The sequence below is a fragment of the Zonotrichia leucophrys genome, chromosome 2 (assembly GCF_028769735.1).
Source record: "Zonotrichia leucophrys gambelii isolate GWCS_2022_RI chromosome 2, RI_Zleu_2.0, whole genome shotgun sequence".
In the NCBI taxonomy this organism is placed as follows: domain Eukaryota; kingdom Metazoa; phylum Chordata; class Aves; order Passeriformes; family Passerellidae; genus Zonotrichia; species Zonotrichia leucophrys.
Genome location: NC_088171.1, coordinates 110,028,985 through 110,056,262, shown reverse-complemented (window position 1 = coordinate 110,056,262; position 27,278 = coordinate 110,028,985). Strand labels below are relative to the sequence as shown.

Genomic DNA, 27,278 nt, shown 5'->3' with positions numbered 1-27,278 from the left:
TCTGTAGCAGTGAATTTTAGCAGTGAATTCCATTTCATCTGTTATGAATGAACTTAGGTGTATCAAAACTGCTTTTTTAATAGGGTGAAATATAGGTGTATCCTTTCTCCATGTAGAGATTTCCAAATGGAAAATCACATTTTTATTTCCTAGGAATGACTTCGAGAGTTAGTGGGAAGAAACGTAACTCTAAAATTGTATGTCAGTCAAGAGCTGAGAGCAGAGTAGTGAGACTGAGAGAGAAGATTGTGGAAGACTTAGGGTGGTAGGGGCCAAGTCAGATATTGCTGCATGTGATGAATGCCTTTAAAGACATGGATCCCCAAGGAGCATCAAAAGGATCCAACCAGGGAAACACAAAGAGGGGCTGTGGTTGTTCTGGGCTTGGAAGGTTGCCTTCAGAGGAGACCAGGAGAATGTGTGCATCTCAAGGTCAGATAGAAATTGGGCCATAAATGAATACCTGACCAGTCACAAGGAGTTGGGCATTAATACACCACTCCTGGTTACAGTGTTCTGCCCTGTGGCACTGTTGGAGAAGGGAATGCATGTCCTTGAGCTGACATCTTGGAGAATCTGAAAGCCCCCGCTGGGACAAAATAGTATTTCTTTCCAGAGCATTCTGGCAACTCTGCAGTGGTTTTCTCCCATCAGGGACTGTTCATCATTTCGTCCATGAGAAGCTTTTGTTGTGCAAAATGTCACATCATGAGACTGTTATGATGTGACGAGATGTCATTTCCCAGGAATACATGTTGGGCTCCACTTCAGCGATTGTAAACCCAGGCTTGGGTAGGTACACAAGATATTCTACTGGGGGGCAGCCATCACTGGGGTAGCATTGCATAACTCATGGTGGTGGACAAGTGTCCCTTGATAAATGCTCTCTGGAAATCCATGGGGCATCTGGATGGTGAGGGGCAACCTTCAGCAGGTAGGTGGGTAAGCAGGGAGTAATAAAACAAGAAAAATTATCACTTTGGACCTTTCCACAGGACCATGCATTACACTCTCTGCTCCAAGTTGTGCCAACATTTTTGGTGTGTTCACTTATAAGAGCTTCTCAGACCTGCATCAGCAGCTCAGCTGCAGAGTCATTCCCATGGGGAAGGCAGCATGGAACACAGCAGAGTGTGCATAGATTTTCTATGGGGAAGACAGTGTCAGGTTTTTCATACAGGAATATCAGTTCTTAAAGTGGGAATGCAGTATTTATCTACCTTATTTAAACACTGTTGATCCAAGTAGACAGCTTTATTCAAATGAAATCCAAATGGGTGCCTGCAGCTTTGAAAATGTGTGCATAAAATTGGTCCGTGCAAGCTGGCAAATGTTTGTGTAGCTGAAAACCCAATAGACCATTCTCCCACATAGGATGAATTTCACCTGCAGAAACAGACAGGTCTGTACTCAGAACTTGTGTCCAAGTAACTTTAAACAATTTATCTCAGGAGGGAGCCGAGCATCCCAGCTATTCCTGATGTTATGTTTGCCTGATCTGTTGTGTCAGCATGACTTTAAGTGTCTTGTTTTAGAGGCTCACATATGAAAATTTTAGCTCACTAAAACAACTAAACCAAGGAACTCCCTGACCTCTGAGAAAACCTGGCTGGTGTTAAAAAATCCTGGCTGAATGTATAAAAGAATAACTCTTGACAGTTGAATGAAAAAGAAAATTGTTAAGAAATATCTTCACAATGAGAAATACCGTAATTCACATGAACTATCATTCACTGTGTTGTGAATGGACTTTGATCTACTTAGGTAACTCTTTCTTGGTGCTTATGTTATCCTGTAGCCTCAGTAGAAGTATGGAGTGTATCCTAGATGGACTCAGCAGCTCTGTGCCCATCCTACTTGTGATGGCTTGAATGAAGTTGCCACAAAGCTGGCATGGGAAGGAAGAGGTGGTGAGGTTTCCAGTTGAGCTGATGATGTTCTCAGTGGTGCAGCTGGACCAGAGCTGTATCAGTTACAATCCCTCAAAGGTGACTTCGAGGCACAGTGCTTCATCATAAGACTTTCTGCTTATGGTAATTGCTGTTGGATGGTCCCAGCCTTCCCCCAGTGAGCTGAGCTCTGACTCAAGGCTGGCATTGGTATGTTACCAGAAAAAAACATTTTGCATGTATTTCCGTTAATTTGAGGTGACAGAATGAAGTTTGGCCAGGAATATTAACAGGGGTATTTTCTATCTATGTTGATCATTCTCTTAACTTTCTTTCATTATCTTTTGAACAGAAAATACCCATGGATGAATATCTGATGTCTTTAAAACTACCACCATGTTCACTGAGGCTAGAATTTCATACTTGTTGTGGTCAGTCTTTCCCCACAGTTATTAAATAACAAACAATTGAAGAGAACAATTCACAGAGGAATCGTAGTGTTTATTTATATAACCTCCTTGGTGAGAAATAGCAAGTAACATTCTGTAATAAATGCGTAGTCTTTCTGCAAATGATGTATGAAACGCGGAAAGGTGAACAGTATCTGATATTTTGTTCTCAGGAAATAATTGGACCAGCTGTGGTCTGCCCAGCATTTTGCTGATAGCATTGGGAATGAAATGAATATTGTGTCTCTGCATGAATATTGTGTCTCTGCCATGAGCAAATCACAGTGTCCTAAAGTGAGTCTGTGGGTGCCTTCTGTGCTAGAAAGAGACATCTCTCATTGCACTGCCCTCTTCAGAGCCATGGAAATAACCAGTTTTCATGAAGCTGTAGTTGAATATTATGTAGTCAATAGGATAGGCTGTTAATAGTGTGGAAGGTCATTATTGAATCCATATGTCCTCTGATAATGACATCTTTGTTCTGGAAACACTCTCTTGCGTCATCTGCACAGGTCATTAGAGATGCTGAGCATGACTTCTTGGTGTGTACTGAGTCTTGAAGGGGCTATGCTCAAGCTGTGCAGCAGTTGAGGAAGAGATTTCTTGGCTTTCCTTACAGTACCTCCTGTATCTCAAGCAGCTGACTGCTTCAGGGCAGTGAAAAATCTGTGGTGTTGGGGGTTTTTGTTGTTGTGGTTTGATTTTGGGGGTTTTTTTGGTTGGTTAGGGATTGGGGGGGTTTTGTGGGTTTTTTGGTTGTTTTTTTGGTTGGTTTTGGTATTGGATTTTGGGTTTTTTTTTTTTTTTTTTTTTGAGTAGAGGAATCAAGTAGAATTTCTGGAAGGAATTTTTAGCAGAGCAGAGGAATCAGTATAGCCTGTATCACAGATTTCAGATCTCCTGGGACCTGAGCTCATTCTCCTTCTGTCTTGAGAAGTGCTATTCTAGTTTTCCCTTTTTCCCTGGTAGTTAGTGTTGAAGTGACAATAGATGGGGAAAGGTGTAAGGAGGCGGAGGAACTGATGACCCTTTGATTAATTTGTGGAGAACAACCAGATGCTGTTTCCTAAATGTGCAATAATTGGCAGAAACTAAGCAAAACTGGGTAAGACAAAGAGCACACGTTGTTGCTTGTTAGGTGCATGAGGTGTATCATGGAGGTGCCTTTGAAGCATCATTGCATCTGGTTGACCTCACAGGCTTCATAGTTGAGAGTGTTTAATTTCATGAGCATTTGGCTATAACCTGTAGTCTCTGATTTTGACAGTACATTGTCCCAGAACATTGTCCCAAAGCTACTTTTTGTTAGTAGCATGAGCTTTGGCATATGTGAGAAATTTCTTCTTGGGATATCTATCCTAATATGCAGTGCTGCTGTGTCTTCCTCCTCATCTGTATCTGAAGAACAACTGAGTGTCACCTCCTGCACAATGTCAGTGATGTTTGTGTAGTGAAGTATTTCTTAGCAAATACCACTGCAGTCTTGGACTCCACTGCCTTCCAGATCATTCTCAAGTATAAGTCTTCCATTTGGTTTTGACCTAGACAGCTTTGCATGTTACAGATCTGTACCTGAGAAATTTCCTCCCACCTTACCAGGTGTCTCCTACCAATCATACATCAGTGAAAGGGAAGGAGGCTGGAGGGAGTGCTGTCTTCAGCAGGGCTGTTTGCACCTGTTTGTGCTCTTGGTGCAGGAAAGCATGGGCATCCTGAGCTTTGGGAAATGTGTGTGAGGGGCTTAGGAGAGGTGATTTCTGCCCACTGCAACTACTCTATTTATATCTGTCTATCTCATGTATTTCCCTGGCACCCATCACCTTGGCGTGTTTCTCAGATGGCCATGGCTTTTTTTATCTTCTCCTCTTTTTAACAGTGTTTTCGCCTTCTTTTTAAATCGGTCTTTAATAAAGTTAAGAATTTTTGCCCAGGGTTTTATAAACATGTGTTATTAAATTTTAAATCTGTTTTGAAAGTGCCTCTATCCTACTCCCTCCTAGTAAAGTGACCTTTTTAAATGGAGGGAAGTGGGTTTAGATGACAGTCATGATAAATGCGGTCATGTTCACTCAATAAAATAAGGCCCAGTGCATTTGAGGATAAATCAGTGAAATGTACAGCCCCACCTGTCTGTCTCCATCATTCATTTCCACTGTCACTTTCACAGTGGCTGATGGATCACAGTTGCTGTAAAATTAGACAGCCTTTAATCTCATTTCATCCTGATTAGCTTCTCCTTACCCTTTCCCTCTAACTCACTGACTGACACGCTAAAAACTCATGCAGGGCTGTGTTTGAGCGTGGCGTACAAACTTCTCTTCAAATACCCTTTCTGTGGGGCAGGCAGGTGTTCCAATGAGTTGAGATAAAAAAATGAGAAGATGGGATTTTCACACTATTAAAGCCAAACAGCAGACCAAGGCTCATATAAAATTATTGAAAGCAGCAGCTTGGCCAGACTTTGTGATGGGCCAAATTCTTCCTGTTACACCCTGGCAAGCCCAGTGAGTTTGAGAAGATTGCTACTACCAGGTACTGAATTTAACATGCCCATTGCCATGTAATTTTGACTGTTGTCTATGAAAGTTAGGTCCTATCTGGGTGTATATTCACAAGAATCATGGTTTTTAGTGCAAGTTTTCTGTGCTCTCAAGGGATATTTTATAACAAAAAAAAAAAAAAGAAATTGTTCTTTTGATTTCTGTCTATAACTCCCAGTTGTGAGGGGTCAAGGAGAAAGACTGTGAGGTGGTTGATTTCTCAGTTAGAGTCCCTTCTCTCTTAGATGTCCACACTGCTGCTCCGTTCTCCCTGTTTTGTCCAGCTCCCCTCAGTCCCATGGGTAGATTCATGAGACTAAGAACAGTTTTCCCCAAAGCTCTGAGAGAAACAAAGGTCACAGTAAAGGTCTGCAGTGTTTTATTGCAGTCACCTTTCTTTCTGAAGGCCAAATACTGCCCTTCTTTCTAAGGCAAGCCTCCTTTTAGCTTTCCTGTGAGTTATGGACGGTAGTTTGGGTTGTTTGGGCCCAATCCTGTATCAGTGGGAATGTTGCCATCAATTTCAGTAGGAGCCAGGATTAAGCCATTAGTTTTCAAGGTTTAATTATCATAATAATTATGGGAGTCTTTCTGCATACCTTATATGCATGGTAACAGCAGAAAAGCTTAAAGCAGAATTTTTTCCTCTGCTGATTGTGTTTTTGTCAATATGGTGGATAAATAAACAAATTTTTGCAAAAGTGAAAATACAATGGAAAAAAATATGCATGTGTGCTGCCTGCAGACAGTTTTTCCTACAAATTCTGGAGTTCTTCAGACTGACCCATAGAAGAGGTTGAGGGTGCAACCAGTATCTTGGACCTAATTGGAAACCATAATACAGCACTGTATTACTTAAAACTTAAAGCTCTTACAGACTGATCCTGGGGAGTCTCTTCTTGAGAGAAAGGGTCTCAAAAAACATCTAAGAAAGGCAGCAAATTTCTCATGAGAGACAAAATTCTTTATTTACTAAAAGCATCTACAAAATCAAGAAAAGTTCTGTGGTTTTGAGAGAGATTAAAATAGGAAAATGTCTAAGAATAAAGAGTGAGATAATGATGATATGGTGTCTCAAAAGACAGCAGAAACAGACTTCATTCTTTCATCATACTGTAGGAATCTCTAGGTAGTATAAAAATCTTTTGCAGTGGGATTAGCTCCCAGTTAATATAAATTGAATCAGTAACAAATAACCTTAATTAATGAACTTTCACTGTACCTGGCTGCCTAATTTGAGAACTGCTTCACTTACATGACTTGTAAGAGCACAGACTATGAAAAAGATATTCGACCTTACTAGAAACTAAAAACATACCTTATTTATTCATCATTGCCTAGGCAAAAACTTCAGTAAGAAGCTGAAATGAGCCCACTTGATCTTTAAGAAAATATGTCCTAAATAGCAAAGCTGTGGATATTTCTTCTTATTATTATTTGCATATGCTATACTGCACAACTGCATTCTGAGAAAAATAAAAGATAATAAAACAAATGAAATGAGAGATATATCACCCAAAATAATCCAAGTGTGAGATAGGCTGCCTCTCTTTTTTTTTTTTTTTTTTGGCATTGGCAAAAGAGCACAAAGTAAGAGCTGGCCCTGAGTCATATTGATTTCCCACTGCACTGGTTTCCTAAGTGCTCTGTTGATCCGTGTCAAGCAATAAGTTCCCTGCCTGTACATGCACATCACCTCCCCATTTGTCCTCACCTAGATTTAAGGTGCCCATATGATGAGCTGAACAAGGACATCATTTTTCCTACTGGTGCCACTGGGCCAAAACTACTCTATGTGGTATAGTAACTAATGCTGTATAAGTTTGCATTTTCCATATAATATCATAAGTGGGTATATAATATCATTAAAGTGGATATGGCACACTGCAGTAATATCTGTGCTATGTAATCCTTGTTTTCGCATTTTACCATTTGCAGTGGAAAAAGTAAATATTAAGAAATAGATGTTTGCATCTGTAGCTGGTCCATAGTAATCATGATACCTCTCCCCCCCTAAAAAAGGGATGTTGTAAACCTAATGCCACAGTTTTGATCTTTGTTAACAAAGGGCTTCCTGATTAGATGAATAGAAGATGTGTGATCGTGCTGCTAATGACATTGTACAGGAAATTAAGCATATACATTTGGAAAAGGCATTAAATCAGCAGGACCTTAATTTAAAAACTTAAAACTGTATGGAAATGCAGCTTGTTCATTGCTGTGTAATAGAAAGCTACTGAACATACTGACTCTTCTTGTGGAAACATTACCAGCAGAACAAAGCATGGCTGAGGTTTTTTTAATGTTTTCTAGCATACTAGGATTCCTAGCATCTGGTTATTTTCAGGGAAATATCATGCAACTTCCCTTTTACAAGTTATTTTTGGATCAGCATGTATGGTACTTGGGCAGGTGAGGGGGCACTGAGGGACCGGAATTCCTGATTTTTTCCTTAATTATTTGCAACATTGAATGCATAAGTTTACTAATAAGTGGCTTTGTCTGCTGCTAAAGTCAGTGTTCATACATGCCTGGGGTGACATTCTCATATTATTTCGTACAGATGGTAAAGAGGAAATATTTGATAAAATCAGTGTCCTGAGCTGACAAGGAATTCTTGCTTTGTTTGCAGTTATGCCATACAACAGTGCCCATCACTGCGTCGTGGAAGTGGAAAACTTCTTGTTCGTGCTGGGAGGAGAAGACCAGTGGAACCCTAATGGTATGTACAGAATACTAAAAGGCAAAGGGAGCATCTGCCTTCCTGTGCCTCCCTGGCTGCCAGGTCAGCTGGTGTAGTGATTAGCAAGGGATTTTGAGGACCTTCAGCCTAATTGTTGAACCTAGAAAAGGCTACTCTTTGGTATTGATGTAATAAATATTTGGTACTTTAGCATTAGCATCTCTGTCATTCATCAGCTCCCACATCCCTTGAGAAATGCCACAGGCAGCAGAACAGACTCTTTCAAGTGCATGCACCAGGCAGCAGCTGTTAAGAATTTTAACCTTCATTTCCAGGCTCCTTCCAGTCATAATATAATAATGCAATTGCAGTAGATGAATGCTTCTTTTCTATTGTCAAACAAGATACTCGCAGCTCAAGTTGTTAATGTGTTAATTATCTAGACTTTGAGATTCTTAAACTGATCCTTTTTTCAGTCTTGTGCAAGAGCTTCTCATATAGATTATCTGCTGCTACCTTCTTTCATTTGATTACTTCATAAATTTACCGCAAAGAGAAATTAAACAATTTAACAGGCTTCTGAGCAAAGCAAAAGGAGAATACCATGCCTTGCAAAATTCACAGAATTGTCAAGACACTGTTAAAAAGCTTGCACATGAAGAAAGAGTTGTAGTTGTAGCAGTCTGTGTAACAGAGATAATTATGACTGAGAAACCATAAAACAGCTTGCAGGTACACATCTTTACTTTAAAACACCAGAGGATCCAGCTGAAATTACATATACTGCATATATTTTATTGTGAATGCCCCATTTCAGCATCTGCACCAAACCAAATTATAGAAAATTGTTACATCTGTTCACTCCCTAAAACCTGAGACAAACAATCCAGGCCACCCTATAAGCATGTTTCTGGTGTAGTTAAGAATATCACTATATGTCTTAGGAGAAGGGCCTCTCAGTTCTGTTGTTAAATATTGCTGAATGTCTTTAATTAGAAGCAGGAGACAGCGCAGCGCATCACTAATGAAAATTTCTTTTAGGATCGTTGGCCATATCCATCCAGTGAGGACCCCTGTTGTATTTGGTGGTAGGCATATGGACAGGCAGACCTTGTTCCAGACAGTTTATAATTAAATGGCCATGTGACATGAAGGGTAAAAGAAAAGAAGTGTAATTACCCACATTTTGAAGATGTGGAAACTGACTTGCAAGGTGATGGAGAGATGGTAGAAGGGGTGCATATCTTGCATCGGAGATAGGAGTCAAACACAGTTGTTTGTGAGATGAATAATACCCAAGGCCTGAGATTGCCTAGATCTGGGTCAACTGGAGTGAAGATGTTGATGAAGACATCTTCCAATTTCCCTGACCTGTGAATGCCAGTGCTGGGATTTTTTCCATAGAGAAGATAGCCATAACAAAGGTATGAGCATTGTTGTACTGATCTCTTTATCAAATGGATCTTGTCACTGAAAGTGAACCTGAAATCATAAACAACATCCTCTGCTGGGCATATTCTTTCTTGTAACCATTTTGCTCTAAATGTGCAGCTACATGGGGGCAGCCCACGCATGCCCACTTGAATTTATGTGAAGGCCCTTGTGTGCTATCCTCAGAGCAGAGGAGGGACTTCAGATGGGCCTACTTGGATTCATCTTGCCAAGGCTTTACAAAGCTTCTGCTTCAAATTAGACTGTTCCAGGTGTTTTTTCCAATGTAAAGAGTTATATTAGAGATGGTGGCAACGGTAAGGCATTGCTTTAGCCATCAGACCATCTGGTTCTTGAGAAACTGCATGGACCCCAAGGAGTGCTCATGCCTCCTTCATGCTCCACTGACTTGCTGACAACCCACAAAGTATGGGAGACATTTTTTCTCAGTTTTTTACATCCTCCAGTAGCTATGCCTTTCCAGTCACAAGGGGTTCTTGCATGAGTAAACACTGATGAAAGCAGGGTGCACAACACAGGCATGGATTTAAGACCAACCTTCATAACCTTCAGAGCCGTCACCTTCTAGCATGGCTGAAGAGCAGAGAACAGTAGCTGCCTCCTTTTGTGCCATCATCCTGATTTGCTAATCCTGATTTTTGTTCGCTCGTCCCAAGTTCTGTGTTCTGACAGAATGGATGCATCCTAAGATGTGCAATCTCCTGGCTGATGGGCAAAGCAAAACATAGATAGAGTTCTCTTTCAAACTGAACTCCAGACTTAAACTGCAGTCAAACCAGTTACATCAGGCAGATTAAGTAGGTCACCAAGTCCTTTTCCTACAGTCACAGGCATCATACAATCCCATTTTGTAAATTTTCTTAGCTACGTTTGAAAAGCAGTTGGACTTCCAGCCCCCACTACTTCTCTTGGAAAGCTGTTACACAATCCAATTGCTCTAAATGACTAGGAGCCTTATTCTGATACCCAACAAAATGTATTCTTTGACTGTCTAAATCACATTGTTCTCATGCCAAGGCTGGCCTTTAGTTTAACAGTTTTTCCCCTCCTGGAGATTTGTTCCTCTAAAGTATTACAGGCAGCACTCCTATCCCCTTTCAGCTTTTGTATTTCTAGGTGCAACAGGCCAAGTTCTTTGTCTCCTGCCATAAGGTAAACTTTCTGTTCTTCCTGTTGCCATAGTAGCTCTTCTCTGTGACTGTTCTAGTTTGATTTCATCTCCCTTCCTATGAAGGACCCAGATTTGTATCCTGCACTCCCAGTCTAGGCTTACTAAACCCTTCTTCTACCCTGCACTTTACAATCTTCTACCTACATGGTGTTTGTAGTGAGTATATGTATGACACATGTTAGGCAGCCAAACTATAGATCTGTATGACAACAATGAACAAGCTGCTGTATAACTAATGAGCACTGAAGTCCCAGTAACTCTGAAGGATGTAGTTTAATACAACAGCCTTAAAACCTAAAAAAAAAATAAATAGAATTTTAAACTTAGGATCAATATTTATATTATTTTGAATTCCTGCTTTTTGGAATACAAAGAGATTAGTAAATGTCTTAGACAATGAAACCTAGAACCTGTTCAAGCTTGCTGTTAATGTTTTGCTGCTTATTGAATCTATAGCTCTCGATACCTCTTTTTCTAAATTGTCCATGTAAACTAAAGGAATCCACATAAGGACCAAAAGCAAAGCCTCACTTGACTAAGCCCGGTGGCAGAACGACCAGTTGCCCTTACAGTAGGGGAATCTCACCCTGTGTCTTGAGGTGGTGCTGAGATGGTCTTATCTTTGAATGGCACTCAGCATGGTCCTCGTTAGGCACCATGCTGGTTTTGAAGGGAAATGCTGCATTATTCATCAGTCTTCTGCCTTATCCTCCTCATATAGAACATGCTTATAACATGGCTGGGAAATCAGTTTACTTCCGAAGAGGTCAGTGTGGTTTCTTTCTCTGTTTTCTTGTAGAACATGAACTTAAATTATTACTACTATAAATTCTAGCTGTATTGTTATTCTTCTCTACTGTCTTGATGCTGTATTTACACATGCTGAAGTAAGTGTGGAATGAAGCAGGCAAAGCGAGCCAATCCTGCAGAGGCTTGTCTGATGCAAAAATATTCACCTTGTAGAATGCCCAGTGACCATTTATAGAACTGTGACATATGCAGTTAGGTTGTTCTGCTGGCCTGTGAAGCCTCTAATTCAATTTTTTAGTCACACATACATAAACAAAGGTTTCTGTTTTCAAAATGCTCATCTATTGAAGTCTCAGGTGTTACAGGAAATTGCCATGCATTCTCTTGCTTCAGTTTTCTTGCTTTGGTGTCAATCTGCATGTAAAATAAGGTGAAATCTTAATATCGTGAAGACATGAACACAGTTCTTGGGCTTGACAGCAGGGAGAAGCTAGTTAGCTGGTGTATGTTGCTCATGCTTCATATTTTAGCTAACAGAGTTGGAATAAAACTCTTAAGAGTGTATTCCCCCTTCGATGCACATCTGTAATTCCTTCTAACTTACATTGAAAGTACATGGTAGAATAAACTATCTAGTGCAAACACTGCATACCCCATGCTGATGGCTTATGCAGCTCCTGGTTATTTGCACAATGGGTTTTTGCTGTGTTCCACACAGAGAGGATATAAGGAGAAAGAATAGAACGTGTTCTCTCTTTAATTTTTTTACCTGACAAAATTCTAGTCATAAAAATATTGTGGGAATGCCCTCTTTGGGCAGTAATTTTGTTTAGTGCTGTGATTTATTGTGGCTGTGAAAATACCACAGCTTGTGTAAGTAAATTTAAATACACATTTTCAAGATCTTATTACAAAGACCAAGAATAATCGCTATCTGCTTTTACTGCTAGTGACTGCTAATTCAAGCCTTGCAGTGCCCCATTTGTTGAATTATTACTGTACACACAGTGTAATCATACATTGTTGTAAAAGGGGGAACCCTTCATAAAAGGTGTCAACTTGTGAAGTATATGTAATATATATTACAATCATGATGTTAAATACATGAAACAAACAGCTGAGTGTCAAAATAATCTATCTTTACAGGGAAACACAGTACAAACTTTGTTAGCCGATACGATCCCAGGTTTAACAGCTGGATACAACTTCCACCCATGCAAGAGAGGTAAAAACCTGCTATGTGTTTTTCAATTTCTATTTTCTCATCCTAGGGGCAGCTGAGGTTTGGCTTAGTTCTGGGAATAAGGAGGCCTGTAGAAGCATTGAAAGCACAGACAAAACTGCAGCCTGCAGTTGTGTCCCATTTGCTTCTAATTTTTAAAACTTTCCAAATTTGGAACTCCAGTTGCCAAGTCCTGCAGTGCTAACTCATGCAAAAGCCATGGACTTTATGCAATTACTGGTTGCCTGAGTACGGTCTGAAGGATTTTTCTGAAGTCTCCATAGTGTCCTGTCATGTTCCCTGACTGAAGTGTCATGATGAGTTTGGCAGTAAACAAGCAGCAATTATAGTCAGATATCTTAGAGGGAACTGAAACCTTCACATGTTGACTCCATCCTGTTTCACCATACCAACTATGAAAAGCTCTCCTGAACACGTCTCCACTTGTCAGAGGACTCTCAATCCTAGGTGGTCTTTGAGTGAAGTTGCTGTCAGTAAATGCATATTAGAGTAGCTTCTGTTTTAGTCTAGCTGTGTACCAAAAAGCAAAGGTGGATGTGGACTTGAGCAATGACTTGTAAAGGTGATGCAAACTGAACTGTGGATCCCAAATGCCACCCTCACAGGAAAAAATTCCATAAACCTGAACAGAATTGTTCATGTTTTGTAAGAAGAATCTCAAAGGCAGAAGATCCAAAGTTACAATGTTATTCGAAGAAAATATTCAGTGTTCCTCCTTCAGTTAAAATGCCCATCTTCTCATGGATCCCATGTACAAAAGATCTCACAGTGTCTCCCACAAATGCTTTCTTTATTCCACGCCACTATTACAGTACTTTTTTTTGGTTGACTGTCTACACTATTCAGATGTCTGTTAGTCAGAAATATATTGAATTAAATGCAGTGTTGCAATTCAAGGTGTATCTTATGAGATGCTTGGAAATATGACTGTTTTTTCAAATTTGCAGTAAAATGTCAATTTGCAGAATTTTTGAAGGACCTTTGTTCAAGATTCAGTTTGACTGACCTAAGTCCCTGCTTTGGCAGCACCTAGCCTTCTCCCTCATTCCCACCAGCACTGTGGGATAACCTTCACAGCTGTGATTGTTTACTTTAAAACAGAGGGACACCTTCCCCTCTGGCTCAGCTTCCTAGAGTGAGTCACCACCAGTTTAGGTGTTGGCATGGGGGAGGAAGGAGATGAGCATCAGAGTGGGCATCACCATGCAAGTCATCCTTGCTGAGCTGGGAGACTGACTAGGAGACCAGCTGGTGTTTGTATGGAGCCTGGAGCTCTTCTGTGGAGCTGAGTTCTAATCAGGCCCTCTGGGTATCTCCAAGCCAGATTCCTGAGGGGCATTGGCAGCTGGCTGAGCAGTTGGGTTTATTTGGCTGGCAAACTTCAGAAAGCAGAAGTAGGGAGCTGAGAGTCAGAGAAAGGAGGCGGTAGGAATTTTCCCACCTCCACATTGGCCAGTTGTGTTTCCCTGGAAAACCATGCAGCCGGTGACTGGCCTTGTGCTCTGGTGCTGCCTTTAGCCAAGAGGCCAAAACTCAGCTGTGCCCCGCGCTCCTGCCTGTAATAAACTGTAACGTATGAACACCACAGAGGGAACTCCCTGCAGAGGGACTGGAATACAATGGTCCACTCATACATAGTTCCTTCTGCAAGGGGCTTTGCTATGACAACCTTAATTGTCACCTCTTTTGTTCAGGATACATAGCTCATGGGCTTGTTTTTCTTTAAAGGCTCCTAAGCACTAGGGCTATTGTTGGAAAAAAGAGATTTTACACTCACTTTCTAAAATGTTTTGATGGTTTGTTTGCTCAGTCCTAATGACTTCCTCAGAGTTATTGCAGCTTTCAGTGGTATGGACTGGCCCAGTTTGTAGAAGATCATGCAAATAAGAGAGAGCTTTTATGCAGTTTTCTTTCCTACTTCCTTTAGTGAGATAAAGTTCCCATTAAAGTCAACAGGCTAATTTCCCCCTGCAAGGAGTACAGGGTCGTGCCCTGCCTCTGCTGGCATAATGCAGGCACCATTGACAAGACAGACTGTTAAATGGGTTTTTCTGAGTCATTATGGTCCATCAAGTCAAAACCTATTTAGGAATTTTAGTCTGAGAATAATTGGCTGCATAGACTATAATAGCTCCTTTGAAATGACTGCCAGGTAAATGTGGGACTCATTCACAGGCAGTATATTCTCAAGTCAAAAATCTGTATTAAATATTTGATAAGTAAACTTTTATCTCACATGCCAAAATCCATATCTGATTGATTTTGCTGTGTGAGCTATAAAGAAAAGTCTAATCCCATCATAGATTCAATGTTGCCAGTGTATTTTCTTTAAAGCTAAGTTTGGTTCCTTTTCCCTTAAAGAACATCCCAAATATAAATGTTTTTGAAAAATGCATACTATTTTCAGGATTTTGTTGTTTAGAGAACCAGCAAGTGAGTCATAAGCTTTGGAAATACACATCTGCCTGATGATGCCATAACAACAGGAAGGTTTTTGGAGAGCAGTTCAGTTAGACTATGATGGCTACTGAAGGAGCAGTCTTTGTAGCAGTTGTATCTGAGCTTGAGGTGCGAGCCTCAGCTGGACACCTCAGGCAGAACTGTTGCACCTTGCCAGCTCAACACAGAGCTTTTCAAGGTGTGTGGAGCAAAACAGCATTTTAAACATCTTGCTTTTTCTTATATTCTTAGTATAAAATTTTTGTTTGAAGACCAGCTAAAAGCATGGCATTGTACCAAGTTCTGAAGAAGCACAAGTGGAAGTGGGAAGTGAGCAGGTCAGTGTACTCTTTGAGGCTGAGAAAAGGCACAGAAAAAGAAATACAAAAAATTCCCATTTTATTTTTGTCTTTGACTTTAATAATAGTAATGTCAACCCCTGTTAAGATTATTTATGTTTTAAAAAGCAAAGCATGCACTCTATAAATTACTCTGAAATCAGGTATAGATACTGTGACAATCAGTAGCAGCACTGGTAAATTTAAATTTCAGACTGGTAGATCTGTTTGGTGTTTCAGGGCATAAATTCATCATGTATGAAAATCATGAGGAAAATCTTCCCTTTTATATGTGTATACTTGAAAGAAGTTGGTTGGGTTGATGGTTGGGTGAAGGGGTGTGAAGAAAAAGCATTTAGGAGACTAGTGAACATCAAGTACTTTCAAGTCCTGAGGAAAATCACAAAATAATTGTCTTATTGTCCATATTCAGATCCTGAGGTACATTCTAGTTAGCTGATTAGAATGGATAGTGTCTTGCATTGTCATGCAAAGATTGCTGTATTACAGTTTAATCAGAATCGTATTTTACAGCAGTTTAAAAGTCATCACTTGACAGCATGCCTTTACATGCTGTAACAGCATGCCCTTACACACTGTATCATTGTCAACTAAAAAAACCCAAAAAGCTTAAAATATTTGTGACAGAAGCTACTGAGTGAATGTTCACATCCAAGCAGAAGAGTGAAGTATGCTGATGCTTTCATTTTTGCTCCTTATAGTGACACTGTGTGGATGAAACCAGGAGTACATGCACAGAATACTGTCAGTGAAACCCTAGTTAAGAGAATAATGCATGCAAGTTGTGTCTGCCTCTGTTTATTAAACCTGACCAAAAAAAAAAAAGGCAAAACATGCTGAGAGTAGTTTGTTAATGGGTTCAGCAGAGAAGGTCAGAGGAGTGGATGTGGGAGTGCTGACAACAGGCACCCTCTGGTTTTGTGCTTTGTGGTTGCTGGACACAGGAGGGTTGAAAAATGGGTACCTGACTATGCAGGCACTCTCATATCTTATAGGAGGTGACCTCTGCAGCTTTTCCTACTTTTGGGGCAACTGTGGGCTGTGTTGCCTCTGGCCCATCACATATTCTCAGAAAGCTTATACACACTTGATTGCCTGTAACACCTATAGCCTCTGTCAAATTAGAGTGAAATCAGTCAGCAAGGGTTTTTTTAAGAGACAACAGTAGTCAGACATGGGTATATGTACAGTGTAATCAAATTAGCTTTGTTTCCATAGAATATCAGGCTAAAAACATAGATGCGCAATTTGCTGCCCAACCATGCAGAGCAGAATATGCCATCAGCTTCTATCTGCCCACTGAAAGATAAATTAAATAGTCTTTTTTAATTCATCAGTTGATCTGGAGACACTTGCCAGTATTCCTGTCCTGCTATTTCCACTGAGTTTTTTTTCAGAAGTCTTCCCTATGGTGGAGCTCCCAGCCCCACTCATAAAGGGGTTCTGTCCCACACCATCCAAGTTGCCCATGTGCAGGCAGGGTGAAAGCAAAGAAGTGAACAGGAGATGTCCAGTGACCCTGGCTGGTGAGAAGCCCTGTCAGGTGTGCACCAAATCCAAAAAGTAAGGTCAGAAACTGGCAGTGATGCATCAAATCTGTTCCCTGGATGCCCAGCCAGCCCTGCTGTTTCCATGGCTGTATCCCTTGGTGTCTGCCTGACTTCTCTTCCAACTTATAAACCACCAGTCAGTCTCAGACTTTTAACTAAGAGGAAAATTTCTCCAAAAGGTTAAAGGATGCTACAAATTTTGTGAAAGTAGTTAGCTGTGCAAAAGAGCAAGATCTTATTCCTGCATTCACTGAAGAAAATGCTCCTGAACATGCCCGGCTAGATGCCAGGTTAGGGACAGGGCACACCAGACTTTGCCAGCTCACCTGGTCACAGGATGGCTCTCAGGAAGCCCGGGAAGGAGTTGGACATGGAAGCTGTTCACTGATGATGCTGTGTGTGCCACTGCTCATCCAAATGCTTTGCAGAGGTCTGCAGGTTCAAGTTCTTGATGGTGCAGCTGACCATCAAGGCCCCAAGATTTAGTGCGTGATTCAGGAGTGAAATCTGCAGCTGCTCTCAGATTCAAATTAAGGCATCTGGGCAGGAGCCAGAGTGCATTGAATCAGCCACAGAGCAAGTTTTGGCAAGCTACAGCCACACTCCAGAGTGCCTGCTTTTCAGGACATGTCAGGGCTACACTTTGCTGTGCCTGGCCTGCCTGCTCATTTCTGGGCTCCCATGTCATTCTGGTTTCACCCAGGAGAAAACTTTATGTTGGGGACTGACAACTCTTCTCCTTCCATATTTTGTTCGGCTCTTCATCCTAGCCCAGCTGTGCTCTTCTGCAATTTTCTTTCTTATGTTATTGCAGCTTGAAATGAAAGGTCTCTACTCTAGCAAACCTTCCTGTTGCTGAATGATCCAGGGAGCTTTCCCCGGAGTGGATTACACCAACCAAGGTCTCTCAAAATCATCTACTGCTCAATTTTTACTTCAGCAACAAACACTCACCATTGATTTTGGAGGCACGAGGAAGACAAACTAATATAAGCCAGACAGTCCTCGCCAGAAAACTTAATTGTTTTGCTACACACCTGAGTTGCATGTAAAAGCAGACAGGTGGCTAAAACTTTCATCGGGGTTAGTTGGATGGAGACAGACCTCATTTGAGTTAAAGGGTGGAAATGTAGTGTTGTGGCTAGCATGAGGAAAATTGTTCTATTTGCAGTACTGCAGAAGGAAGAAAAAAATGATAATTGAAGAAAAATTTTGATGATGTGGTTCTCTTAGTAAATTGGGAACAATGACCCTTGAAGGACCATAAAGAAAGTGAATGTCAAGATAATTTATTATTGTTACATTATCTACCTCATTTTTCACTTTGTCTTACTGAGTTGTTGTATCCCTTACAAGGTAATGCCCCATACATTAATGAGCACCTTTTTATCTTTCACGGGTGTGAAAAAGAAACAAACAGCTTTGAGAAGGGGTATTTTCTGGCAGCTTTATTGTACCTAATTGTTTTGACACAAAAAATGAAGTATTTTTTGATGTGGAGTAGTGTGTATTTGATTAGCAAAGCAGCCACAGTCTCTAGGATAGCTGTAAGCACGTGAAGCTTCCTGGAAGCCACTTTTCCCTGATGTAGCATTTGAAGGAGCAGCTCTCTTAAGTTCAGGGAGTCAGCTGGAGTGGGGAAAGAAATGTTTGACATGGCTAATTGGTTTGTTGTTGGCTTGTTTGTTTTGCTCTGCCCTGTCCTCCAGGAGAGCCAGTTTCTACGCCTGCCGCCTCGACAAGAACTTGTATGTCATCGGTGGAAGAAACGAAACTGGCTACTTGTCCAGCGTGGAGTGCTACAACCTGGAGACAAACGAGTGGCGCTACGTGTCCTCGCTACCCCAGCCCCTGGCAGCCCACGCAGGAGCCGTCCACAATGGCAAGATATATATTTCAGGCCAGTGTCTTGAGTAATTCCTGCTGTATGACAAGAAAACCAGCCCAAAACCACCATAAAAATATAAACAAATGGCAGAACCCCAAAACCAGAGAGCTAAATTCCTGCTGCAGCACAATATCTTTATTTATATTAATGAGCTGATGTGTATTTACTGTGCAGGAGGTGTTCACAATGGAGAATACGTCCCCTGGCTGTACTGCTATGACCCTGTGATGGACGTCTGGGCCCGAAAACAGGACATGAACACAAAACGAGCAATCCACACTCTGGCTGTAATGAATGATCGACTGTATGCAATTGGAGGGAACCATTTGAAAGGTCACATTTTTAATAGCAAAAAAGTATCTCAGTGTCCCACATCTCTGACAAAGAATATTTTTGTTAGACAGTCACTGTTAAATACATTGAAAGCCAAGCAACACAATTTAACAGGACACTTGAGCCAGCAATTTTAAAAACATTTTATGCAAATTATTTTAAAATTATAACAGTACATTAAATATATGAGTAATGAATGCTTTAGATAATAAAAATGGGAGCTTCCATTACTCAAAGGCATGGACAATTTGTCATTACCAAGAATTCAATGAAACAAACAGATTATTCTTTGACCCGAAAGTACCAGCAATATTTTCCTCTGTAAATCATTTTCCAAAATGTGCAGTTAAAGAGAGCTTTATTCAGAGCAACACACAAAACCCAAGCTCCTGATTTAATGAAGAGAAAAAAAAAGCAAACTTCCAGCCATTAAATAATAGGACTAGGCTCTTTAAATCCCTTTTTAGTATTAAATGCAGCTTGTTTATTATAATTCTTTTTGGAGGTCTCTTGTTTTCATCTTTTGAAAAGGTGTCCTATTAAAATAACTATTGCTTAGGCATTTGGTAATTTTATCTTAATACCTGTATTTCATTGATGTTAAAGATGCTTCTTAATCCAGCCACTTAGACAAAAAGCACACCTCCTGCTCCGTTCTCCTGTGATAGTACTTGATAATTTATATTCACTTTTTTAATTCTTTCTCCTTTAATGTTGAAAACCAAAAAAATAAAATACTCCCAACAACAGAAGATAAAATCATAATATAGAAGAAAAAGTCAAAAATTGTGTTAACTGCAAGTAATACCAGGTCATGTCTGACTCCAGTCCCTGGGTCCCCATGACACTGTAAGGCCACATGCTGCTTTTGGAGAGCTGAGTGTCTGTGGAGCATGCCAGGGACAAAGTCCCAGATGTAAATTTTCCCTGATAAATAATACTGGTGCATAAATGCCTGCAGGCAGGCTCAGTGCTGCTGTGCCTCCCCTCCCCACCCCAGCTGGGATGGGTGGTGATGGACTGGACCTTATAAGGTGAAGAGGGCAAAAGCTGCTTGCACATGAACAACTGCCAGGTTTCAGTGCTTCCCAGTGTTGGCTTTTCCTCCTAAAAGTAAAACCTATCACAGCTCTTCTCAAGCTAAAGCACATGCTTTGGTTTGCACAGGCTTGAATTGCTTCTATTCTGCCTCCTTCTTTTTTTTTTCCCACGTAGTTTCACCTACTTCTAATAAGCCTTGCAGTTTTGCCTCTGCAACTGCTGTCCTGAGTGCCTTTGTTATGCTTGAACTGCTCACTGTTGTGAGGGGTATTTAACATCCAGGCTTCTGGAAAGATGTGGCTTTCTGGTAAAAGAACTTTTTGGAAAAAAATGGTTTCTCCTGTACAGTGAAACAAAAGGAAGAGCTGCAAATACAGGGAGGGGACTGAAATGTGGATGAAATGTTACAAATTCTCCACCGGCCGGGAATAGCAGGGCTCCATGGCAAAGCCCTTCTTTGTGAAGCTGAACTGTGTAGTAGTGTTAGCTGTGCATTTACCACATCACAGCAGTCATGTGCATACTGCAGTTTGCTACAGAGCTTTTGACAGCTTCTGGGTGCACAGCAGTGGCCTTTTTATGGTGCCTTGAAAACCTTGAAGCAGCAAGTAATTATTTCATATTATTATGAATTATATCCTATTATTTCATACTCATTCAAGACATAAATAATATTCAAGCAAACAGCTCCCTTGTGAAGTGCCAATATCACCAAATACCCTTTTTTACAGAAAATCTTACTTCTCTTTGCTGTCATACCTTGAAGAGAAGATAGATGGGTTAAGAAAAGCACTTCAGCATATTAGAAAGCCATACTTTTACTGCAGTGCTCTGATAAAGAAGGTAGTTTGAAATAGGGAATTGCCTAAAATTAGAGCAGGAACCAGGATTCTTGTGTTCAGTGTCTGTATTTGGCTCACTTAATTCATACTAACTGATACAGCTTGAGAATCTTGAGCTGAGATCCCTTTGCCCTTTGGTGATCAAACAGCAGCAGTTGCTTGGGGCATTTTTTGGCTTACCAGGGAAAGATGGGACCACCATTTTTGTGGTTACATTTTTTTGTTGCCTTAAAGACTTTAACCCAGCTGTGTGCTTTAGAGTATACCTTAAGTCAGCTGGAAAATTGAAACTGGTCCTGCACATCATGTCCATCATGCTAAGCACTTTGTCCCTCTAGAACCAAGTGGCTTCAGCTGTCTAAGCTCTCCCTGGACTTGTTAGACATTGATTTCTGAGCAAAATTCAATCTGTTCAATTTTGAATAGATTGGATCTGCTGAATTTTGAGAAAGACTGCCAGGACAATCTTTTCCTACATGATCAAACTTGTATTAGCACTGATAGACAAGGAGGAATTTTGTTTGAATCTGCTTGTGTCACTGATATATTATTACTGAGTGTTTCCTGATGTGGTCAGATTTTATATGGACTCGTGATTTCTAGAAGACTGTAGAACTAATGGTAAAAGCCTTCAACAGATTTATTTGAGCTGAAATAGCAAAGCATTAATGTTACAGAAGTTGGCTTAAATGTATATGAAAATATTTTCTTTAAAATGTTGTTATAATCATAATAGCATAATTGTAACTGTAATTTAATAAGTTTAACAGTAAAATAAGCAGTAAAACAGTATGTCATAACACATGTTCTCTTTCCTGAATGCCCTCATCCAGGTTTCTCCCATCTCGACGTAATGCTTGTGGAATGTTACGATCCAAAAGGTGACCAGTGGAACATCCTGCAGACTCCTATTCTGGAGGGTCGCAGTGGCCCTGGCTGTGCAGTCCTTGATGACAGTATTTACCTTGTAGGAGGCTACAGCTGGAGTATGGTGTGTACCTGCTTTCTACAATCACCTTCCTATTCCTTCTGAGTTCTTGTGGCCAGTCCATATAGTATGCAGATGGGATTGAGGGAAGAGGGGAATTAGTTTCAGGGGCAGGCTTGGATTGGTTTTCAGCTTATGGAGAACATGGAGTGTTTTTTCACCTCTGTGCTTCTCTATTTAGATAAGTTATTATTACACTCTATTCACTGATACGGAGTAATTTAAAAATCAGAAGGAATTTTGAAAAAGTGATTGATGGGACTGTATGCTTACAGCTCTGATTTTCAGAGGTTGGGTGCTGAAAAAACCAAAACATCTTGAAGAGCTTCTAAGTTTGAGTGACCCCGAGTCACTTCAAACATCATTAGAGCTGATGTGTGACTTGGATTTTACCAAAGCCACATTTAATATGACATTTTGTTCTACTACCAGGGAGCCTACAAATCTTCTACCATTTGCTACAGTCCTGAGAAGGGGACTTGGACAGAGCTGGAAGGTGACGTTGCGGAGCCCCTGGCAGGACCTGCGTGTTCGACTGTGGTATTGCCGGCCTGTGTCCCGTACAACAAGTGATGGGCCAGGAGCACTGACACGAACACTGAGTGCATTTGGGAAAATAATGACGGGTGACGTAAATATTTTATTAGAACAGAGTTCCTGGTAAAACAAAGCTACCATAATTGACCCCTCATTCCATGTTTATGCTTTAGGAGCAAACTAAAAGAAAAGAAAAACCAAGCGTTGTCCCATCTCAGATAGGTGCCGGTGTCTTAAGAAGCAAGAAGCTAAAACACACCGAACATTACATGCTGACAGACTGCCATTTCAGACTGATTTAAACTTTTCCTGCTGCAGAGACACTCCTCACATCAAATTTAACTTAAAAAAAAAATGATGGCTAACTGTTCAAATAGAGCCTGAAGAGACAAGATCAGTATTGTGCATTGTATCTACCTGCATGTGATCTGTGTTGAAGTCATGAGGATGTTGTTTTCATGAATGTTTCAGAATTCAGATAGTGAAAAGCTCACACTGCATTGCAGAATTGTCTCCTCCTCTGTAATCCTAACCTACAACTACTTCATATGCTCTGCAAGCAACACAGCATCAGAAGATTATAAAAGGTAAAGAAATATCATTCAGTTTTTGCGCAGCTTGGCAACTAATACACTCTGCCTTCAAAGTCCCCATGTGCAAGTGCAGCAGAAAGCAGACTACAATGAAAGCTATGCTTTACAGAGCACTTCTTGCAATAGCAGCTTAGGGATTAGGATCAAATTCTGCTAATCACACTTGTGTAAAGTCAGAACCATTTCACTGAAATCACATGGAATGACTGGTTCTACATTAGTATAACAGAATTTGGATCCTACAGCTTAAAATCTGGCTTTGAAAAGTAAGTTATTTCTATGACCACTTAACGAAGCACCAGAAACCTTACTTCCTTTTCACTAACCTGTTAGATATCAGCATCTGTGTAAGTTCTTTCCAAAGACAAGAAGACTGCATTTAATAATAAATTGATTGCTTTGGACTCTAAAATGCTTAGGCATATTTTTGGAGAGACACTGGTAAGTAGTTAAAGTAGTCCTGTGTGGTTGATCTTAATATGCACTCTGTGAGAGTTTTACTATTGATCCAAAGTAATATAAGGCTAGTCTTTCCACTGCCTTACAGCCTGTGTAATTATTTACACATTGCAAAGCGAGTTCAGAATGCTCCCACATGGGACCTGTAGCATTCGGGATGTGCTTCATGAAGTCATAGCTGCTTGCACAAATCAGATTATCTATGTGTTAAGCTTACGTCTTTCTGTCCTGGCTTTGCAAAAGCAGTGACAAAATCTGAGCCTGATTCTTCACCACCTTGCAGCTAACAGACATAATCATCTGCACCTCATTAAAGTATGTGCATAATTCTTCCACTGTGGTTTACTAGTGCTGCATCCATCACTCTCAGGACCATCCTCTTTACTAGTGTAAACTGACGTTGCTCCATCGAAGCCAATGGATGTACTTTATGTCAGATAAATATCTGGCCTTTAATTTGCCTAGTTGTAGCTGGCTGCACCAGATAAAGGCAAAGGACACCGCGATCCTGCATTTTCAGCCCTGCACATATCTTTCACAAGAGGACTTAATGCTAGTGCATTAAACAAGGAGCAGGCAGCTACTGGAGGTTGGTTTCAGCTGCAGAGGCAATAGATGGGAAAAAGACTTCATTATTTGCTTTGCAAAATAGAAAAAGGGTGAATGTACACAGAAATTACACTATATATTGATGCTTGAGAGCAATATAAATAACAGAGAGCAAATATCATGGGACTGTTTCTCTCTGGCGTCAGTCCAATTTTATTGCAACTCCCTTGCTTGCAGCAGAATTACACAACTTGTAAAATTGGGGTAATGTAGTAAAGACTGGTACCACACAAATGCAATAATCCAATTGATGAGGTAGCTGCACACCTGGAAAAAAATGTTTAAACAAAATAATTATCTGAAGATGCTAATATTTGAATGTGCCCTTGGGGAGTTCTCCAGTGAGCATCACTAAGGAACTCATAAAGGTGGAGTGTATATCCTGAAATCTCAATCCATTTCTCCTACATAGTGCAATCTTAGTTGGTTTTGTATTTATTTATATTGTTCAGATCCAAGGGATCCCTTGTAAAATATATTTGGTGCAATCATGACTTTTTTCCTTTCCTGTTGAAAGTATATAAATATAAATATATATAAAAAACGAAACAGTTAAGATACTGAATGAAGAAACCTTGTATGACATTTAAAAGGTCTGCCACTGAACATTGTCTGTCACCTGTCTCTACTAAAATGTACCATTTTTAAAGGATACTTCTTGTCCTTTTAAATGGTTTCTTTTTTTTACCAAGATAATTTAAAGATTTATGAGGACTGTATCTAAATCTTTCTATCTATCAGGAAGGCATGACCAAGGAAACAATGCTAACTAAATAAGTCACACAAAGAATGTAAATTTTGTACAGTACTAGACTGTGTAAATGAAGCTTGCTTGTAGGGGGGAAACTTTAAATAAAACTTTATGTACTAATTCAACTGTCTGCCATATTCCTACTTATAAAGTGTATGTATAAATAATATCTACATTAAATTCTTTGGAACTTTTTTTATCATGTAGATGTGTGAACTTCCTTTATTTTCTGGTGTTACATAATGGCCTCATTGTTTTACAAGTGTCATTACTCAGTGCTTGTCAGTGCAGTGACCGCAGTAAAAGGCGGGTCTGTAGTGAGTCGCCCTTCAAGCAGCACCTTTTTCCAGCAGGGAAAGCTCCACCCCTGTGCCTGCTCTCACTGGAGATGCCACTGCATGCCTGTGTAATGGTTCCTCTGTTCCTCTGTCCCACAGTAAGTGAAAAGGACCCTGCTTTGTTAAGCCCAGTCTTGCTTTGGGGAATTTAGTGCTTGTGGCAACTTCATACCTCTTCAAAATGTTGCTCCTATGACAACTGACCCTTCTGACTGTGGGTATTTCAGTTCTTGGAGGGAAAGTGTTGGCTTGGGTGTGCTGTAAAGGACAAGAGGTATTGTGAGGCTAAGACAAGGTAAAAGCAGGAGGTTCTACCAGGAAGCAGAAGCATCATCAATGCCAGTTACTATTCATGCAGTGTTTATTTGTGCCTACAAACCTTGATCAGGGACCAGAATCTGCCTAGGCAAACCAGAAGGGTGCACTGAGCAAAGTGGCCCCTGTATTTAATGCAGGTGTGGGCCTGTACTGGATAGCACTGAGATAGCACAATGAATTGAATTGTTTCGTTAATGAGTTTATTGCAGCAGAGGAAGGAAGGGAGATTTATGCCTTTTTTAAAGTAATTTGGGAGAAGGATGAAGAGGAAAAACTGGCAGAGATATGATTTAGAAAGTAAGAGAACAAAGTAAACAAAAGGAAAAATCGAAAACGAGACTGTGAAAGGAGAAGGTGGGATGTTTTTGAGAATCAAGGGCACAGAAAAAAATCAGGATTAATGAGGAAAGCAAAAATGGTTTTTGAGAAGCACATATCAGAACAAGGCTGGAAAAAAAATAGAGGAAAGGCAATACAAAGGGAAGAAGAGAAACATAAGAAAATTCAATAGAAGACAATATGAGATAAACATGAAACTAACTAAAAAAGCCCTTGGGTGATAGTATTCAGCTAATAATTTTCAGTGGTCCTGCTGTTAAGCAGAAGGATAAATCAGCAGAGTACTTAGGTGTTGCAGTGTTCAAGTTTTAATGCACAGACTTCAGCACAACAAAACCTATCAAAGAGCTGCCCAGTGACACCTCTCTGCAGGGCCTGGGCTGTGGCAAACACCCAACCACAGCCAGCACCTGTGGCAAGGGAAGAGAGCTGATGCTGGTGGTGGGAAGCACAAGAAGAGCAGATGAGCCACAATTCCTGGTCCCAACTGCATTGAGAACCCTTTCCATTTCTGATTCTCTGATGAGAGTCCTATTTGGGAGCTGGACACATGGATTGTTCCCTATTTCTCTTTCTCTGCTGCCCTTCCTGCCAAACCTTAATCTTCTCCATTTCATCCTCAGCATGACAAACTTGCCGAGGTGCTTTTGCAGAGTGGGACCTCTGCAAAAAACAACAGATTGGTGACTGAGGGTGTTTTCCTGATCTTGAGCTATGGTCCCATCCACTGGGTGACAAGTGTGAGAAGTACGATTTGCTGGTGACTTCCAGCCTGTACCCATGCCCTTAAGAATGCCCAAAGAGGGCATTTGAAAAATATGCTTTTCAATAATTACAGTGTGATGTCTTTGAAGGTACTCTGCACCCCCCTCCCAAAAGCTGGCATTGCTTTCTCTCATGCATTATCCTCTTTCTGCTTTTAATACAATGATTTCCTCTGCTAGCTACATCTGTGAGCCAATTTGTGAGAAAAAAATCCATGCCAAACCTCATTATAAATACTGGTTTCTATTGTATTATAATCACTCATCAATAAAGTACTCTATATCCCTTGCTTTTAAGAGAGAGGCCGTATTTCAATTTAAATAGAGCTTTCTGGTACAGACAAAGGAGAAAGAAATCCCAAGCAGTGCTAAAAGGCCCAAGGTAAGTGCCAATGCACACACTCCAGGGCAGTTTTAAGATGCACATTTAATTTCTGTTATTAGTGCAGCAGTGGAGAGGAGTCAGTGTTTCAGCCTCTCGGGTCCAGTCCAAGGAAGCAGTGACAGCAGCACTGGAGGTCAGGGGGGTTTGCAGGAAGGGAAAGCACACTAATGAATTCTGGAGGGCTTGTAATGCCATAAAAGATTCAGTTAATCTGCAGCATAGATGTTGATCAGCAAAACTGAACCTAAGTCTCTGGACCTTGTCAGATGTATTCTGTGCATGTCAGTGTTCCACACCAATTACAGATTTTAGAAGATGCTCTCATGCAAAACTATGCACCCTAATATATAAGCCAGCTCAGATGTAACTAAAATTAAAATCTGACTGTGGCAAATCTCTGTGATCCTGATATATGAAAATCCAAATAAATGATTTGTTCCCAGAAATGAAAAATAACTTCAGCAGGAAATTTCAAAATTACTTATGCAGGATTAATCCAGTTCAATGAATGCATCTTGCGTTGATTAATAAAGCAATCCTGAATTACAAACTAAAACGAGAGGAGACT

At 40.5% G+C, this 27,278-nt stretch overlaps 1 protein-coding gene across 1 annotated transcript in view; it reads left to right on the top strand.

The window, feature by feature from the left end:
• Positions 1-24,686, top strand: part of KLHL14 (kelch like family member 14) — a 59,551-nt gene extending 34,865 nt beyond the window's left edge. Inside the window, exons 4-9 of the mRNA XM_064706037.1 lie at positions 7,511-7,600; positions 12,081-12,159; positions 18,235-18,425; positions 18,588-18,746; positions 21,463-21,620; positions 22,050-24,686. Of these exons, the coding sequence (XP_064562107.1) occupies positions 7,511-7,600; positions 12,081-12,159; positions 18,235-18,425; positions 18,588-18,746; positions 21,463-21,620; positions 22,050-22,190 (818 nt within the window). The 3' untranslated portion in view covers positions 22,191-24,686. The remainder of the gene's footprint in view (positions 1-7,510; positions 7,601-12,080; positions 12,160-18,234; positions 18,426-18,587; positions 18,747-21,462; positions 21,621-22,049) is intronic.
• The last annotated feature ends 2,592 nt before the right edge of the window (positions 24,687-27,278 follow it).